Consider the following 15,917-nt stretch of genomic DNA (forward strand, 5'->3'; position numbering starts at 1 on the left):
GTTACCTTAGGTTATCTGACCTCATCAACTACGGAGTAGATTATTTATCAAAATCAAGTAGAAGTAGTAACCCAACGTCATCTTTTAGCCCCTACGATCCCCTTGCTTGGATATTATTGCTGGAAAGGAGTCATATTCCTCATAATCCTTTCTCTCTCTCCCTCTCTAGAGCTCTAGAGCTCTCTCTGTCTCTCTCTCCTCCTTCTTTTTTCTCTCCACCTAGAGACATGGCCAATACACCGTCAATCCAAGTCAACAATCTGTCATATCAATTTCAGGACGGTTCATCCGGCCTGGCAGATGTAAGTCTCTACTTACCGGCCGGAAGTCGAACTTTACTCATCGGAGGTAAGCACGAAGTTCGGCCCGCAATTGATTATGATGGTTTTTAGAAACTAACATCAACGGCAGCCAATGGAGCGGGAAAAACCACTCTTCTACGGTTGCTCGCGGGCAAGCGTCTCGCGCCCGATGACACAATCACCGTCGGGGGTAAGGACCCCTTCAAAGAGGGTCTGGAAGGGGTGACTTATCTAGGCGTCGAGTGGGTTCTTAACAATATTGTCCGGACTGACATCGACGTTCCTACACTGCTGGCTTCTGTGGGCGGGAACGCCTATCCCGAGCGGAGGGACGAGCTTGTAGATATTCTCGATATTGACTTGCGGTGGCGTATGCATGCAGTGTCTGATGGAGAGCGCCGCCGCGTCCAGTTGGCCATGGGTCTGCTCCGACCCTGGCAAGTTCTACTCCTTGACGAAATCACTGTTGACCTGGACCTGCTATCCCGTCATAATTTTCTTTCTTTTCTCAAGCGTGAGACTGAAACTAGACCCTGCACCATAGTGTATGCGACGCACATCTTGGACAATTTGTCTCAATGGCCCACGCATTTGGTGCACATGAATCTTGGTAATGTCAAGCAGTGGGGCCCGATTACAAAGTTTCAGAAAGAAGTGCCCGAAACGTCCGAAAATAGCCAACTTGGAGAGCTTGTTCTAAGGTGGCTCAAGGAAGATCTCAAGGCCAGAGGTCCTAGAAATGGGCGGCATGGCCAAGCCAAGACCTACGAGTCGTTTGATGGGAGGGGGGGATATGGATTTGAAAAACGGAATTGAATCAATTCCTCTAATCCTGTCAGTCACTCTTCCTAGTTTTGAACCTCCCTCCTACCCTCCCTATTCCTCTCTTCTTCGCCGGTCTTGTTTTTCTTTCTTTCTTTCTTTCTTTCTTTCTTTCTTTCTTTCTTTCTTTCTTTCTTTCTTTCTTTCTTTCTTTCCTTCTTTCCTTCTTTCCTTCTTTCCTTCCTTGATAATTTATTCATTCATCTTTGTGGCTCATTCAACAATATTTACTTTTACCATGGCATGGCATGCAAGAAAAGGGCCTCACTGCATTGGAATATGAGGATCAACTCCAGGGGATATATTCAACATTCGATAATTCCTTCAACAGGCATAGACCTCGCCGATGTTCTTTGTCTTGTGTTTTTATATATGTCATATTTCATCTCATGAAACCATATTCGAAATAGCATATATACGAGTTGAGGTATCCTCACTTGCAACGGCAAGCTTGAGACTAAATTCGTCTTGGCTGGTATCGTATTTCGCAGAAGGTCGCCATGCGAGTTGTGTGATCGCCTTAGACGGGGATATTAGTTTATCGATATTACCCAGACAAGCTGCCTCCAGGCTGTCAATTGCGATTTTGTATAACGACAGTTCACCGCTATCCTCGCCTGTAGCGAGGAAGACTGAATTCACCTGCACCCTCGGGAGGAACGATATTGCAGTAACAGAGCTCTTCAGTGTGATTGTGGTTTTGCATACAAAGGACCCCTTGCTGATTTGCCAGATTTTCACCAACTTATCGCGACCAGCTGTGGCGAAAGTGTGGAAATCCGGTACAGGGGCCCAAGCAGCGTCTAGGATCATTCTTGAATGGCCCTTGGGATGAGATTCCATGAGCGAGAATGCAGATCGGTCTTGTTCGCTACGGCAGTAAATTGCCCATTGCCGGTCTCGACCAACACTGAGAAGGTACCGGTCATCGCTGGAAAATGAAAGGCTCGTAATAGTCAAAGAGTGTGCTGCAAGGGAAGGCCGTATCTCATGCCAGTCTGATGTATCATAGAGACGAATCACTGCATGATCTATTGAGCTCGCCTTACAGGCCGTAGCAATGAGTGTGCAGTCATAACTGACAGCCACAGCTGAAATTTCATAGCCATGACCATAGAGTTTTTCGTGTTCTGGCCATAATGTGTAGCGCGCTAGCTGGTCTTCTAAGGGTGGCTGGTTTGTATCCGAGAGTATTGTTTGATTTGCCTGGGCCTGTCCAATATGGGCGGCATTTGCCTCCTCCCCCTCCCCCTCGCCCATTGGAGCCTCTCCCATCGATTGGTTTGAGAGTCCCAAAACCGGGATCTGAGCCGTGTCTGGCAGTTCTCCCTCCGTTGACTGTTTAAATGCAGAAAGTTTCTCTAGTAACTTAGCGATTGGTTTGGGCTCGTTGAAAACCCGCAAAAGCTTCTCGTCCGCACCGGAAACGAAGCGCGCAGGTCCCAGTGTATCAACACAGTTCAGATCATAGCCGTGAATTTGTGGCCTTGAGAACTCATGCCAAGACTGTTTTCCATCTCGTAGCCACTGTGCATGAAGTCGAGTCGTCTGGTCCCCACTGGTAGACAACAGGTAACCACCAGTAGGTTCCCACCGTACACCATTAACCGAGCGCACATGTCCCGATATGCCCAGGGTCTGCACCCAGACGTCCGCATCTGCATCGTAGCTCCAGGCCCTCCAGCTACCTGTTCGTCCAAGGCTTACTACTTGGTCACCGTCAGGTGACCAGAGGCCAATCCAGAACCCACCGGTGCTACCTGTAGCTGTAGTAGACCCCTTTTGAACACTGATTTCCCCCATCCTTTCAGCTGAAACCCAAACTCCAGAAACGGTATCCTGTTCCCATATAGTCAAAGTATTATCCGCAGAAGCAGAGAGAAGCTGTTGACGTTCGGAGCTGGGGTTCCAGGCAGTAGTGTAAATCCAGTCCTCATTTCCGAACAGAAGAGCTTCGAAAGTAACAGAATACTTCGACCCCGCTGCATTAAATTGATGAGCTTTATTTGATAATGTCGGTTCAAGTTCACCTAGCACGGGGTCCTCTTCTCCTGCCGGCGCTGCAAGGGTAACCTCCCCGCGTTGGATTCGCCAGAGACGAATATACTTGTCCTGGCTAGCAGACGCGAGCAAAATGTCTCCTGTTTTGCTCTGCTTATCCCGCGTAAATGACAGAGAGCGCACCCAAGCCTCGTGACCGGATAGCACAGCAGCAAGCCTGAAACTCGTATCACCGAGTGGGTCTTCGAGGATGTAAGCATGTATGATGTTTGTGGTGCCTGCAACTGCCAATATCATGGGCCCATCTGCCTGGAGCGGCTTCAGTGCCAGTGCCAGAGGGAAAAAGCGTGGTTTCATAACTATGGTTGTGAGTAACTCGCTCTTGGTTCCTTCTCCCTGGAGCATTATTCTCCAGATTTTAACACTTCCATCTGCCGCTCCTGATGCAACTAGATCCGCTCCATCACTGACAGCAATTGTATTTACCGAGCTTGTATGACCTTCTAGAATTTGCGCAAGCGTGAATTGGAGATAAGTGCCCGTTACAGCTCGCCATATCCGGATTGTGTGATCAGCAGAAGCAGTGATGAGGAGTTTTGTGCCCGTAGTGGGACATGTGTAGAATCTAACGGCATTGACCTTGTCGGTATGGCCGACAAGAAGAGAGTAGACCCCACGCTGAGACTTATCCTGCGCGCGTAATTAGACTCTTAGCCAACATCCATGATGAAAAGCAGTAGATACTAAGCACAAGCAAGGTCTACGCAATTAATCCATACCTTAGGGTACCACAAAGCCACATTGTTGTCCGCACCAAAGGCAAGCACTCCCGACTGAATGTCCCAGTCAGCGGCGGCGGGATGCCTGTTGCCGCCGACACTGATATATTCGCTCGTGATGGATACCATGAGCTTGAACCTTTGGAGTCTAACGCCTATAGAGTATATTTGCCGAAGGTTTTTGTCGCGTGGAGATAAAGATATGAAGGAAGGGTTATTGCAAATACTGGAGGTCATCTGAATGACTTTTTGTGCTCCGAACCCTTTGACGCTTATCGATAAGGGCGACGGCTCACGACAGTGGAAAACCCCTCTCTTCCTGCCTTCATCTCCAGTACATACTGTGCACTCCAACAGGGCTAAAACGAAACATTCCAATACTCTTCAGCATATAATTTCGACATGACGACCGACACAGAGATTAATCCTGAAAGCGCGAGGCCGGAGGCTCATGGCTCCCTCTCTGTCACCGTTGAGTTCACGTTTGTACCCCCCTCGCTACTCGGTTAATGCCTTGGTCGAATAAGTTACTAACTTCCTGATACAATGCAGTGGTGGTCTTGAAATGCTGTTCTCCAATGAGCGCAAGCATAGTGTCACACTACCTGCTCGGCTGAGTGACGGTGGCCGGCCGAGTATAAGCTTCCTCCTCGAATACCTTGTCAAAAATGTGATGAAGGATGAGAGAAAGGAATTGTTCATGTTGGAGGACAATGTGTACGTATCCATGGAGTCACACTAAGTAACGGAGCTAATAGCAGATACTAGGCGTCCTGGTATCCTTGTCCTCATCAACGACGCAGACTGGGAACTGGAGGGAGAAGAAAAATATGAGCTCCAGCCTGCCGACAACATTGTCTTCGTTTCTACACTCCATGGAGGATAACAGTTCTTATAATCTATGTTTTCATTCCCAGCCGTTGATGCCACAAAGATGACAGCATCAGAGCGATAACTATGCTCGCTGCTCTTCAAAAGACTAGATTGTACGAAGCACAAGGTCAAACAACGTCCTCAACATGCTGCTGCGATATTCTCTCGGGCTCACGAGGGGTCCGAAGTCCGCTTTGTGGCGTCGAAAACCCTTCTTGTGGACTGCTTAATCCTCCAACCAAAGGGGTGGTGACCCCACTCGGGGGCACAGGTATTTTGATGTCTTGTGGAGAGCCAGGAATGATTTCCTTGGGAAGGTCCGGAATATGGATCCTACGAGCCTCATTTTGATAGCTTTCCGGTATGATCTGAGGAAAGTAGTCAGTAACATGTTCAATTGTTCGACTCGTTGCATTCATACCTCAATTATCTCGTCTCGAGGGAACTCTAGAAATGGAATATCCGCGGCATTACATGCCATAATATAGCCATATAGAACCCTTAGGACACTTTCATGTGCAATAATGAGGAGATCATTCTGCTCACGTTCAAGCTCTAATATTATAGGTTCAAGGCGCACAGCAAGGTCGTGGTACGACTGTAATGGTGAAAACTCGGTTAGCAACCATCACATCAACGAGAAAGGGAGTACCTACCTCTGCCCGAGGGTACCTATGATGATAAGGATCCAGTTCATGCTTTGCTACCTCATCTGGATATTCTTCACGAATCTTCTTTTCTGACATCTTTTCGCAAACACCTGGGTTCAACTGGCTTAGTTGTGATCTCTGTCGGACTTTGTATCCTTTCTCGTAAAGATACTTTGCAGTTTCGATTGTCCTACGCCTGGTGGAAGTCCAAACTGTCAATGGTTTCAACTCATAGTCTGTCTCTCCTTGGTCGATTGTTGCTTGCTTCTCGGACTCTCTGTGCCTCAGTAGACATTCAGTCATTTTCTTAGCATAGTCCTCCCCTTGTTCTGACAAGGAAGCATCAGCTTTGTAAGAGTCAGCCTCTAGGGAAACCCCGGCCTGGTGATGTATTTGTCAGACACCGGACAAAACAGGAGTTATGTAAGACTGCAATTTGTCCACCCACCCGTGCGAAATACGTATGTCTAGATTTTATGTGAAGGTTGAGAAGATAAAAAACGATCCGATGGGAAAGATAACCAAAACTTCGATTGTTAACAATCAGCCTTTCGCCAGCATTGATCATCTGCTTCAGGTTAATATATATCTCAAGGTTCAAAATGAGGCACTATCACCTTGATATAGTTCAGGTCTTTTTCCTCCATCGTCTGGAACTGAGGGATCCGAGCGTTTATACGGGTCAAATAGTGCTTCACTGCTTCCTCCGAGGTCCAGCCTACATACTACTAAATATCAATAGTTGGGTTCAAAACATCTAATGCCGCTGGGGAGGGGCTTGTACTCACGTCAGGTGAAGATATTTTCACCCGGAGGACATTCTCTTCGATAATGCGCTCATCATCGCACCATGACTCGATAAAAAGGGTCTTATCCAGGGAAGCTCGTAAGCACTGTTCATGCATAGTCACAAGTGATGAGCATTTGCATACCTCAATATCATGCTTAGCGAACTCCTTCGCAAGCGATCGTCGCCCTGAAGCCAAGGGGTTAACAGCATCATATATTGCTATCTGGCCATTTTCGTCATTCAGAAATTGATATATGTCTTCCCGGCACCGTTTTACAATCTTTTGTCTCAGAAGTACTGAGGAAGCAGATGCTATGTTCGTTTAGCGGAATCGAGAATGACGTAAGTTAATGTGAGTCGCAGTACAAACGGCTCAGAGGTAGTTCACTAACCGTTCACGAAGAAGTAATCATCAGGGATGTCCTGGCCAACTGGAATAGTGGCACGTCTGTAATCTCCAAGGTGGAAGATCCTGGTCTTAACGCCCAACCTGCGATGCAATTAGCTCAGACGAAGGAAGTCAACGATAATAGCACAACGCACCACCGAAGATAGCGCGCCAGAGCTACGGATATATGTCTAAAATTGGCGCAATGAGTCAGTAGTGGCGCTAGTATAAATACAACGGGATTGGTAAACAAACGTCTTGCCCCTCGCTGGTAAGCCCACAGTAATAATGACAATCCGGCCGGAGTGGAAAAGTCGGCCAGATTCGGTACTATACAACTGAGCCGGTGCTAAATCGGCCTTTTCGGGCAGATCATGAATTGCATCAACAAATGTTGACGACTTTCGCCGGAATCGCGGGGAGTTAGCAACAATATCCGCAGTTCTAACCTGATGTCAATGTGAATGAACTCGTATTACAGTAAAACCGCATATCAGTTCCTGATTGTGAAGAGCAATTTCCCGAGTAGTTGTCTTTCGTCACCTCCGTGAAACTATCAAGGGGAACTGTGCACAGAAGGAACAAGAGATTGGAGGGGCTTCAGAGCATAGCTTACAGTAGGGTGTCCATAGTACAGTGGAATAACGTCAATGAGGCTCCGAGTGGTGAGGTGGCAGGTAACAGCAATGGAAAGCGTTGGTCTAGAAGAGTGTAGATGATCGAAAGTCGAAGACACGTAACAAGAAAGAGAAAGAGGAGTGGGAAAATTCAAGGAGCTAAAGTTATCAAGTTATGGGCGATAAAATGTGGGAAAAGTACGTTGGTCCAAGCAATGAACCTTGTGGTTTCGGCGACGGAGGTAAGTACTGTACAGCAAGAGTACCCGACTCTACACCGAATAAGTCAGTGTTGACTCCTAAGTATAATTAGATATCCTTGGTCGATACTTCTCTAGATCTTTCCTGGGGCTCTAGGCATAAACTACACGAGGGTCAAAATGAAACTTTTAGACTCTAGAGCTCTACTCGGACAACTAGAGCTTCTACTAGGATACATGTCTGTTGCGACTTGCTCATCCCAAGCTCCTATCCCGAGAAGACCCGAAAGAGGCTAGTGTATTTTGGCTGTCCGGAGACACCAAAAGTGCAACCGGGCGGAAAAGCAAAAGTGACTTTTTTCAGTTCCAAAAGCGACAGAATACTCAATACCTAGTCAGTCAAACCTGCCCTGGCATCCTTCTTCCTCAACTCTCACTCGACCAGAGCAGGCCAGACATAGCCCGCCCTATAGAGGTCGACTTGCAACCGTCGCTGTTGCTCTCTTATACTTGAACTTTGAGTAAAGGGCTGGTCTCAAATCCTTCCTTGTTTTCATCAACCATTTTCTCAGGCCCGCGCGACGACCACTCGCGTCCATCATTGCTTTCCTCTCTTAACGACCATTGATCCTTTTCAATTAATCACAATGGCCGAATACCTAGCTTCTCCTTCCTTTCTCACGGATAATTCCGTCGCTGCTGTCATAAAGGATGCATACACTTCTTTCTCAGAGCGAAGGGCGGCTCTCGGTCTGCCCAATCCCGGAACCGTGGATAACATCGCTAGGGAGGTGCAAAAGGAGGTCTTGCTATCCAATTTCATGTTCTCGGGACTCCGAGCAGACCTAACGAAGGTCTTCGGCATGTCTCCTCTGTTTCGTGTGTCGCATGCGTTCTCCATGGGCTCGTCGGGGAACCTGCCTCCCTATGCCTTCTCGGCTATGTATGGAAGTCCAAAGGTAGGCTATACTGTCACTCTGCAATCCCCTTCGCCGCAACTCTACTCTTTACTGTGGAAGCTGAGTGTATGATTTCAATAAAGGTTTTCATGCAAGGTAACTTCGGAAGCGACGGCGCACTCGCCGCTGTCGGCAACTATCGTTGGAGTCCAAAACTTGTCACCAAGACCAACACTCAGATCATGGCTGGCGCTAGCCAGGGTCTTATGCAGATCGACAATGACTACACTGGCGATGACTTTTCAGCCTCGATCAAGGCCTTCAATCCATCCTTCTTGGATGGGGGTCTTACTGGCATCTTCGTCGGAAGCTATCTCCAGTCCGTCACCCCCAGCCTGGCTCTTGGATTCGAGGCTATCTGGCAGCGCCAGGCTATGAACACTCGCCCAGAAACTGCGATATCCTACAGCGCCCGGTACAAGGCCAATGACTGGATCGCCAGTGCCCAGCTCCAGGCTCAAGGCGTCTTCACAGCATCTTACTGGAAGAAACTCTCTGAGCGTGTTGAGGCCGGTGTTGATATGAACTTACAGTTCGCGCCCAATGCAGCCGCAGCCCTGATGGGCGGTCCCAGCAGAGATGGTACTACTGCCATCGGTGCTAAGTACGACTTCCGAGCATCCACTTTCCGAGCTCAGGTCGACAGCGCCGGAAAGGTCAGCTGCCTGCTTGAGAAGCGGATAGCGATGCCCATCTCTCTTACATTCGCCGGTGAAATCGATCAGGCTAAGGTGAGTTGTTTTTCTTTACATCGCTTGACTGCTTGCCGGGATTCAATGTCTAATATGTTTGGTTTAGCAATCGGCTAAGCTCGGTCTTGCTGTGTCCCTTGAGATCGCTGGCGAGGAACTGATGGAGCAGCAAGAGAAGATTGAAGCCCAGGGCATGGTTCCTCCACCTTTCTAGGCCCTTCGATACATAGTTGGGTTAATACAGCTCACCCGATGGTGGAAGAATGGAATCATTGCTCCATGTCCTTCTTCCAGCGGATATCTTTTTTCGTCGTTTGTTTTAATAGCTCTTCACTCCCCCTGTGTCTTTTTCGGAAGATGGTGTGTCACCTCCTAAGGAGTTTATCCCCTCGGATGCGGTTGGTTATTTCGAGGACGCAGTCGTTTGGCGCCACGGAACCACATTTTGTATAGAATCACCTTCGATTTACCTGAAATCATTTTCTTTTTAACCTTTCACTTTGGTACTTTCCTCCTATGGATCCAGCTATGACTGTCAACCCACACTCTGTTTTACTGGTACCTTGTTTCTTCCCACGGGCTATTGACTGACCATCGGGACTGCGAGGCATGTATGAAAACCCTTGTGGGACGTTGTTGTTTGTTTATGCATAATAGATGGGCAATGTAAAACCATTTTATTCACTTTAAAACATGACTGCAATGATAATGTGGCATCGCGTTCTCCCGGGTCTATGGAATCAGGTGCTCAAAGTGGGACAAGAAGGGTTGTAGAGTTATCTGCTACATATAGTGGTAGGTGCCCTGTAGAAACCGCATCGTGACGCAATCCAGTATCTATGCAGTTGCTAAATTCTACAACACGTTCTGCCCTTCAATTGTATCCAGTGTCTTGTTGCCTCAAGAGTACTACTACCAGTAATAAGGCAGAGTTCAAGCCCAACTATTATCGACATGACTACTATAGGTCCACGCTTCTAGATATCTTCTACTCCACTAATAGTGGTTCATGAGATGAAGTCAGTACCTATGTCTATCGGCCAACCCGCACGGTGAATCATTCGCTCGTGGTAAAATACCCGGACGCGATGGCCTGGCAACTAAGTGGATACAGTGGGCACTTTGCATGTCCAGATCCCCATATGTTGTACTTAGGTAATCGGCCTCTAATAACTAATTAGTACATACTCCAGAGTAGTCTAGGTGCTGGTGGTAGAGTTAGCTAGCTAGGGTTACGGAGTCATATGCTTTCTGACCACTGAAAACACTAAACGAACAATCTAACCCTTCAGAGACCAAGAAAATGGAGAAGTAGAGCTAGTATGGAGTATACCTTAGAGGCATAAAACTCAGAGAGTGAATGCGCACAGGAGACAGTATTAGGAGTAAATGTTCGTTTCAAGACCCCCACTATTAGATTTATGCCGGCGATTTCGGCTATGGCAGCGATCGAGTTGTACCAAAAATAAAACTCTAATTACTCTCTACAACTGTCCAGGCTTCACAGACATGATATATGATTTGGTTACAACATGTTCTTATGACATCTAGCGAGAGATTTCACGTTGGGTCTTCTAAAGGGTGGCAATTTCTAGGTTGAAAAACGTAACCCGAGAGAAAGTGTCTGGTAATGGATTGATGTCCTCTTCTGTGGTACTGTGTTGTTGGTTCAATTGATCCACTATGACATCAAGCCTTGAGACTCGAGTAAATCCCCAACCAATACGATGTACTGTACTTTTTATATTTCCCTGAAGTAATAAACTAGCCTAGTATTACTAAGAAATATCGAAATAGTTATTCGGTTTTTTCTCCTATTACAGATAACAGCATTAGGCTATCTTCTTAAATAGCGATATTTCCAACGATCGCATCCTTGATTGGTTTTTCTGATTGAAAGTAGCTTGATTTCAACATGGGCAACAGCCACCTAATAGCTCTATAGGAAAAGACGGTTGATACTTACTTCATTCCATGACTTTAGACCTACAAATCCACAGCATATGCTTCTCCAGGGCGTACAGTATATAGAGATACCTATGGTGATGTACTGGTCCCATAGATGTGTCTTTCCATGACTTCCCTTCATTTTTAACGAGTATTTTCATTTACTTCTAGACAAGAGGAGAATAGACGCTACCACCTTTATAATCCATTCCTAGCTCCTGAGTCCTGGTACCTACTAGTCCAAGCTCTAGATGGTTATTTTCATACTAGATGGAAAACCTCGGTCCTCGTAATGTGTATACTGTGCTCAGTTTTTGTGCTACCCACTAACTCCATACAGAAGGGATCTCCATCCAGACACCACAGACCTGCTGTCGAAATTACTCGGTAATGTAGGGCATGCGTAAAAAACATAGTCATCATCATTTGTTACACTGTGTCTTCTACTTGGCATGACTAGTGCGCTGCCATGCATATGTAATGAAGAGTAAGCACCGATCATGAATATTGGATTGTTCTTTATTCTTACTAGACTCCCTGTTGCCATGCATGGACTACGATTATAGACTTATAGTGAAGGCTGTATCTCAGCTTGAAAGCTATAGAAACAGAAAGTAGATTTAACATATGACTGGTATAGATAAGAAAGCAAAAATAAATAAACTAAATAACTGAGTATGTTTACAGGTTATAGGTGCAGAATGAAAAACCAGTAAGAGAGGTGTCTTTCATTTTTACAGGTTCAAAGAGAGTTACCTACCAGATAGTCACCTGAGATATCTTTGGGGAATTCTGGTGAATGGACCACTGACCTGTTGACTTTCTGGCCATTAAGTGTTCCGTAGCAGGCGATATTGATCAGGTTAGAAATTGAAGGAGCCCTGGAGGTGTATAGCCTTCCAAGTTGAGAGAAATTTTTAACAAGAAAAATTTTAGTGGACTAACCTATCTGCTCCACTATACCTTCGCGTATTGTAAAGAGAATAGCCCTTCACAATACAAAATTTACCTAACAGTTAGCAATTCTTCAGCTGCTTGATACTATTACTTTGTAGTGCTGATGCAAAATTTAAATTAATCTTGCATTGCCTGGGATGATTATATTCTGCTGTGTAAAGTACAAGGTAAAATCATCTTACTACTCTACTACTCCATATGCTAACATGCAGCAAAAAGCCATTAAGAGCACTAGGTGGATTCTCTCCAGAATCAAGACTTGCCCTAGTCACAAAAGTGGGGCAAGAGAAATTAACGAACCAGTGTTATATATTATGAGTATTTTGGTAATGTATTTGTAATTCCTACCAGTACATTCACTTTGGTTTTATGACACAGTTGGAAGTTTCTACCATAACCCATTCACAATGGATTATACGTATAGAACTAGGTACTGTCATACATCATCTATATATTTTTTTACTCTCTTCTCTGACCTAGATATATACCAAGATACAGAATGCTAAGAAAGACAATATCTATTTCTTAATTCTCAAGTTCAGTGTATATCTCAAGTCTGAAAGTATATCATAACCTCCCTTTCTAATGACAGTATCATTTAGAACAATACCACCAATACCAATACTTCATAGTGATAACTATATAAAATCTTCAGGATAGTAAAATTGGCTTGCTTTGTTAGCTGTTGTGACTTGACTATATTCTTGAACATGTTTTACCTGATTATATCTCTGTAGGACATGCTATGCTGCCATCAGTGCCAGTGATTTAGCCAATATCCCTGTTATCCTATTCCGAGAAATTATCTAGAGATGAGATATTCAATGGTACAGTGTGAGCGGGGAATGGGGAATGCAGACATTAAGCATCGGTTGCTTGGTAAGGTTTGACTTTGCTATAGCTCTAAACTGAGTAATCGCCCAGGGCACAGTAATAAGAGAAAGGAAACGGAATACCTGGTCGCAATTTCAGCAAGAAGACCAAATTGTCAAGTACACGTTGCGCTTCAACTTCCTACTGGAGAAGCCGAGTCAAGTAATTGACTGTAGCGAGGCTGTTATATGTATTTAGTGTGTAGGTGAAGGTAGATGGATTTACAATGTGTAATATATATATGCAAGGGAAGTAATTAATAAAAGAACAGGCTATTGATTGTGATCATCAGGTATCCCTATGGGCTTAAGGGATAGACATCTCTCCTGGGGGTATTTTCAATATATATGATTGGAGATGAGTATGAATATTAATGATTAGTCCCAACTGCATACAGTAGTCGGGCATGCTTTCGATGATCATCCAGGGGTTACCTTTGATACTAACTCCAGGACACTTTGACAAGATCTCCAAGACTAACCGTGTTTCTGTGGGGTAAGCTCCTAGTGAAGGAGACATGCAGTCATGGGGAGTCGGGACTAGGAGTAGCACGGCTCGAAGCCGGACAGGTACCATACTGAATATAGATATCAAAGAGTAGAATGTGCTTACAAACTATGAGCTATCTCTGTTGATACTCATAGAGTTTCCTTCATGCTTGACATGATCTAGCGCTGAGAATCCTACAGTTGAACAGCCATATACCCAGAGTAGGCACAATATAGCAAGTTGTAGTACTCTCTAATGATCACGACAGGGTATTTCACCGAAGTTAATTAGTCAATGCCATGGTGTCTAACTATCTAGGTAATTAAGTGTCCAGCCGACCCCTCTTGATGGGAGTCGTGGTTGGCTGTATCGTCCTGGGAGCTGCACCAAGCTTGGCCAAAGCTCCTGAACACATGACACATACCACTAGTAAGTCTGTACTCCCTACTTAAAAGGTACATAGAGAGTGGCGTAACCTCCAAGCTTCCGTCATACGCGTTACCTGAACACAATTGTGTTGAATAAGGGACTGTCCTACCTGGGAAGCCAAGCCTTCTCATGGCATCCATTTTTCCGGAAGGAGAGGGGGGAAAGGAGGGAGAGGGGGAAACAAGAAGCTGAAAGAAAGAATGTATTTTGAGATCTAGATTCCTGGTCAGAAATGCGGCAGTTTGGTAAGGTGTATGTGATCTGGTAACTAGTACTAGTAGTGTACGTAGGAGGCACTGTGTGTAGCCAATGAGAATGGTTCCAGTGAAAATCCCACCTGGTCACTTGACAGCTGCGGGCCAAACACATGGTGTTGCTATTTGCCCTGTCTGTTAACTTCATAGAGGTGCTGCACATTTGTATTCCTAATACAGATCAAGAATTGTTTAGGATAAAGTATCAGCGACCTATCTATATATTAGATTTGCAATGTATTCTTATACAAAGATCTCCTAAGAACATCAATCTCCAGCAATACCTATGATAGACAAAGGCCTTGGAGTGGATGTTCACATACATTCCTTAAGAATAGTCCATTCTGACTTACTAAAAGCTGGAAGGGCTAGTTATCAAGTCACGGTGACCACACAGGTTGAACAAAGCTCAACTAGAGGCGAATTACTGTAACAATCTTGATCCGAACCCCGGAAGAAGGTCATCTGGCCAGGGTATTTCTCCCCGTTTTGGCCCATCACTTGCGCCCAATCTCGGGCAGTTGCTCCACATGGGCGCAGACCCCCGTCATCATGAAATCCACCTAAGACTGCAACTCCCAGTTTGCAGCTCATGGGGAAAGTGTGTCTCATCTTAAACAGATTCGTTTCTTGCTACATTGACCTCAGTGCTCGATAGATTTCTAAGAACCTATGTACTGCCTTGCTTCGAATAGGGGCACTGGTACAAGGTGGGTACTGACAATACACACATACAGCACAATGGTGTCATGTGACTAGGCTGCACTTGGGTAATGTATGTAATGCAACATGCTGCATTGATACATATATTACTTGGGACCCCTCCTTCATTTTTCGATTTGGATACAATCTGTAATGAATATGGAGTATGCAGGTAAGAAGAGAGGGCATTTTTCTCCTCCCAAATAACAGGCAACTGGTGCATTAGATAGGTTTTATAATTATCTCAAGAACCAACACTACTGTGTAGAAGGTGTTGTTCTTATGCCGGAAGCCATAAAGAGAAATCCTTACAATTGTCTGTACTAATAATCCCAGCCATCTTCCACAATCTTCTTGCCTCTCTCCACACACTGCCACAGTTCCGTGCTCATTGCCCAGCCTGTCCTAGAAAGGTAGACTACCTAAAACTATTAACTACTCCCGCCCCTCATTAAAAACCCAAAACATTGATTTTCTGGATCTTACCACTATCACGTATAATACATACATAGTACAGCCAAATACTAATACAGGTGCTGTTTACAATCTTCGCCTTTTCAAGTTCACCTTGTCATTACCTTTTGGTACCTCTCAAGAAGTCAATAATTTACTGACTTGTTTGGTTTCGCAGGCTGCTGTACAGCACTTGTTTCTCATCCCCTCAATTTCTTTTTACCATATAAATTCTGCTTTGTCTTTTATTTTTTATTTTTCCATTTTTTCGCTTTTTTCTTTTTTTTTCTTGGGTGAATAATTCCCCATCTTTGGATTCATTTGTTCGATCGGGGTTGGCTCGTGAGTTCCTTACCTTTTTCCTCTCCTCTCCCGGTGCTTTATTCCCGCGTTCCTGCAGCCCTCGCGTGTTCGGGCTTTGTCGCTCCATCAACGTCACCTGCTCGCCCTCCTCTCTTCCACCCTCTCCTCCGACCATCCACCCTCTCTACCTACTGCTCCCTATCCTCCTTACTACTACTGCCACCACCATTCGCCTACCTCAGTGGTGAGACGTAAAACACTCCAGCAATTTTTCTTTCTTTCTTTCTTTCTTTCTTTTTTTTTTTTCTTTTCCCTTTCCCCATTTACTTTTTTTACCCTCTCGCATAGCTGCAATATTATTTTCATCCCCTTTCTTCTCTCTCTAGGTCGACTGCCACGAGGTTTGTTATTCCCTCTGCGAACTTCTGGGGGGCTTG

At 45.4% G+C, this 15,917-nt stretch overlaps 6 protein-coding genes across 6 annotated transcripts; 4 read left to right on the forward strand and 2 right to left on the reverse strand.

The window, feature by feature from the left end:
- Positions 1-44: 44 nt before the first annotated feature.
- On the forward strand, positions 45-1,278 carry F9C07_2284969 (putative ABC transporter). The gene is made up of 2 exons (XM_041293002.2): positions 45-348; positions 412-1,278. The coding sequence occupies exons 1-2, from the start codon at positions 228-230 to the stop codon at positions 1,116-1,118; spliced, it is 828 nt and encodes a 275-aa protein (XP_041147783.2). The 5' UTR covers positions 45-227; the 3' UTR covers positions 1,119-1,278.
- Positions 1,279-1,511: 233 nt separating this feature from the next.
- On the reverse strand, positions 1,512-4,033 carry F9C07_2108154 (RNA polymerase II Elongator subunit; the record flags this gene model as incomplete). The annotated part of the gene is made up of 2 exons (XM_041293019.1): positions 1,512-3,815; positions 3,905-4,033. 2 exons carry the CDS (start codon positions 4,031-4,033, stop codon positions 1,512-1,514), a joined length of 2,433 nt encoding a protein of 810 aa, XP_041147784.1.
- Positions 4,034-4,226: 193 nt separating this feature from the next.
- On the forward strand, positions 4,227-5,068 carry F9C07_1671311 (ubiquitin-like protein). The gene is made up of 3 exons (XM_041293003.2): positions 4,227-4,386; positions 4,457-4,621; positions 4,673-5,068. Exons 1-3 carry the CDS (start codon positions 4,307-4,309, stop codon positions 4,788-4,790), a joined length of 363 nt encoding a protein of 120 aa, XP_041147785.1. The 5' UTR covers positions 4,227-4,306; the 3' UTR covers positions 4,791-5,068.
- On the reverse strand, positions 4,770-7,842 carry F9C07_1671364 (6-phosphofructo-2-kinase). The gene is made up of 11 exons (XM_071508300.1): positions 7,222-7,842; positions 6,861-7,049; positions 6,761-6,796; positions 6,610-6,707; positions 6,360-6,529; positions 6,216-6,296; positions 6,045-6,152; positions 5,876-5,995; positions 5,434-5,808; positions 5,199-5,375; positions 4,770-5,145 (listed from the first exon to the last, which is right to left on the reverse strand). Exons 1-11 carry the CDS (start codon positions 7,233-7,235, stop codon positions 4,906-4,908), a joined length of 1,608 nt encoding a protein of 535 aa, XP_071364451.1. The 5' UTR covers positions 7,236-7,842; the 3' UTR covers positions 4,770-4,905.
- A 227-nt stretch (positions 7,843-8,069) lies between these two features.
- On the forward strand, positions 8,070-9,287 carry F9C07_6095 (putative mitochondrial import receptor subunit; the record flags this gene model as incomplete). The annotated part of the gene is made up of 3 exons (XM_041293004.1): positions 8,070-8,381; positions 8,465-9,112; positions 9,180-9,287. 3 exons carry the CDS (start codon positions 8,070-8,072, stop codon positions 9,285-9,287), a joined length of 1,068 nt encoding a protein of 355 aa, XP_041147787.1.
- A 4,399-nt stretch (positions 9,288-13,686) lies between these two features.
- F9C07_6094 (uncharacterized protein) lies at positions 13,687-14,164 on the forward strand (the record flags this gene model as incomplete). Its single annotated transcript, XM_071511431.1, has 2 exons — positions 13,687-13,768; positions 14,094-14,164. 2 exons carry the CDS (start codon positions 13,687-13,689, stop codon positions 14,162-14,164), a joined length of 153 nt encoding a protein of 50 aa, XP_071364452.1.
- Between the last annotated feature and the right edge of the window lie 1,753 nt (positions 14,165-15,917).

This window comes from Aspergillus flavus, chromosome 5 (genome assembly GCF_009017415.1).
Source record: "Aspergillus flavus chromosome 5, complete sequence".
NCBI lineage: Eukaryota > Fungi > Ascomycota > Eurotiomycetes > Eurotiales > Aspergillaceae > Aspergillus > Aspergillus flavus.

Excerpts from the sequence above, each read along its gene's own strand:
- F9C07_2284969 (XM_041293002.2), top strand. The coding sequence starts at position 228 with ATGGCCAATACACCGTCAATCCAAGTCAACAATCTGTCATATCAATTT. Across the intron at positions 349-411 it reads TCGAACTTTACTCATCGGAG|CCAATGGAGCGGGAAAAACC; the intron begins GTAAGCACGAAG and ends CATCAACGGCAG.
- F9C07_1671364 (XM_071508300.1), bottom strand. Across the intron at positions 6,153-6,215 it reads TGAAAATATCTTCACCTGAC|TATGTAGGCTGGACCTCGGA; the intron begins GTGAGTACAAGC and ends GATATTTAGTAG. Across the intron at positions 5,376-5,433 it reads ATAGGTACCCTCGGGCAGAG|TCGTACCACGACCTTGCTGT; the intron begins GTAGGTACTCCC and ends TCACCATTACAG.
- F9C07_1671311 (XM_041293003.2), top strand. The coding sequence starts at position 4,307 with ATGACGACCGACACAGAGATTAATCCTGAAAGCGCGAGGCCGGAGGCT. Across the intron at positions 4,387-4,456 it reads TCTGTCACCGTTGAGTTCAC|TGGTGGTCTTGAAATGCTGT; the intron begins GTTTGTACCCCC and ends GATACAATGCAG. Across the intron at positions 4,622-4,672 it reads TTCATGTTGGAGGACAATGT|GCGTCCTGGTATCCTTGTCC; the intron begins GTACGTATCCAT and ends AGCAGATACTAG.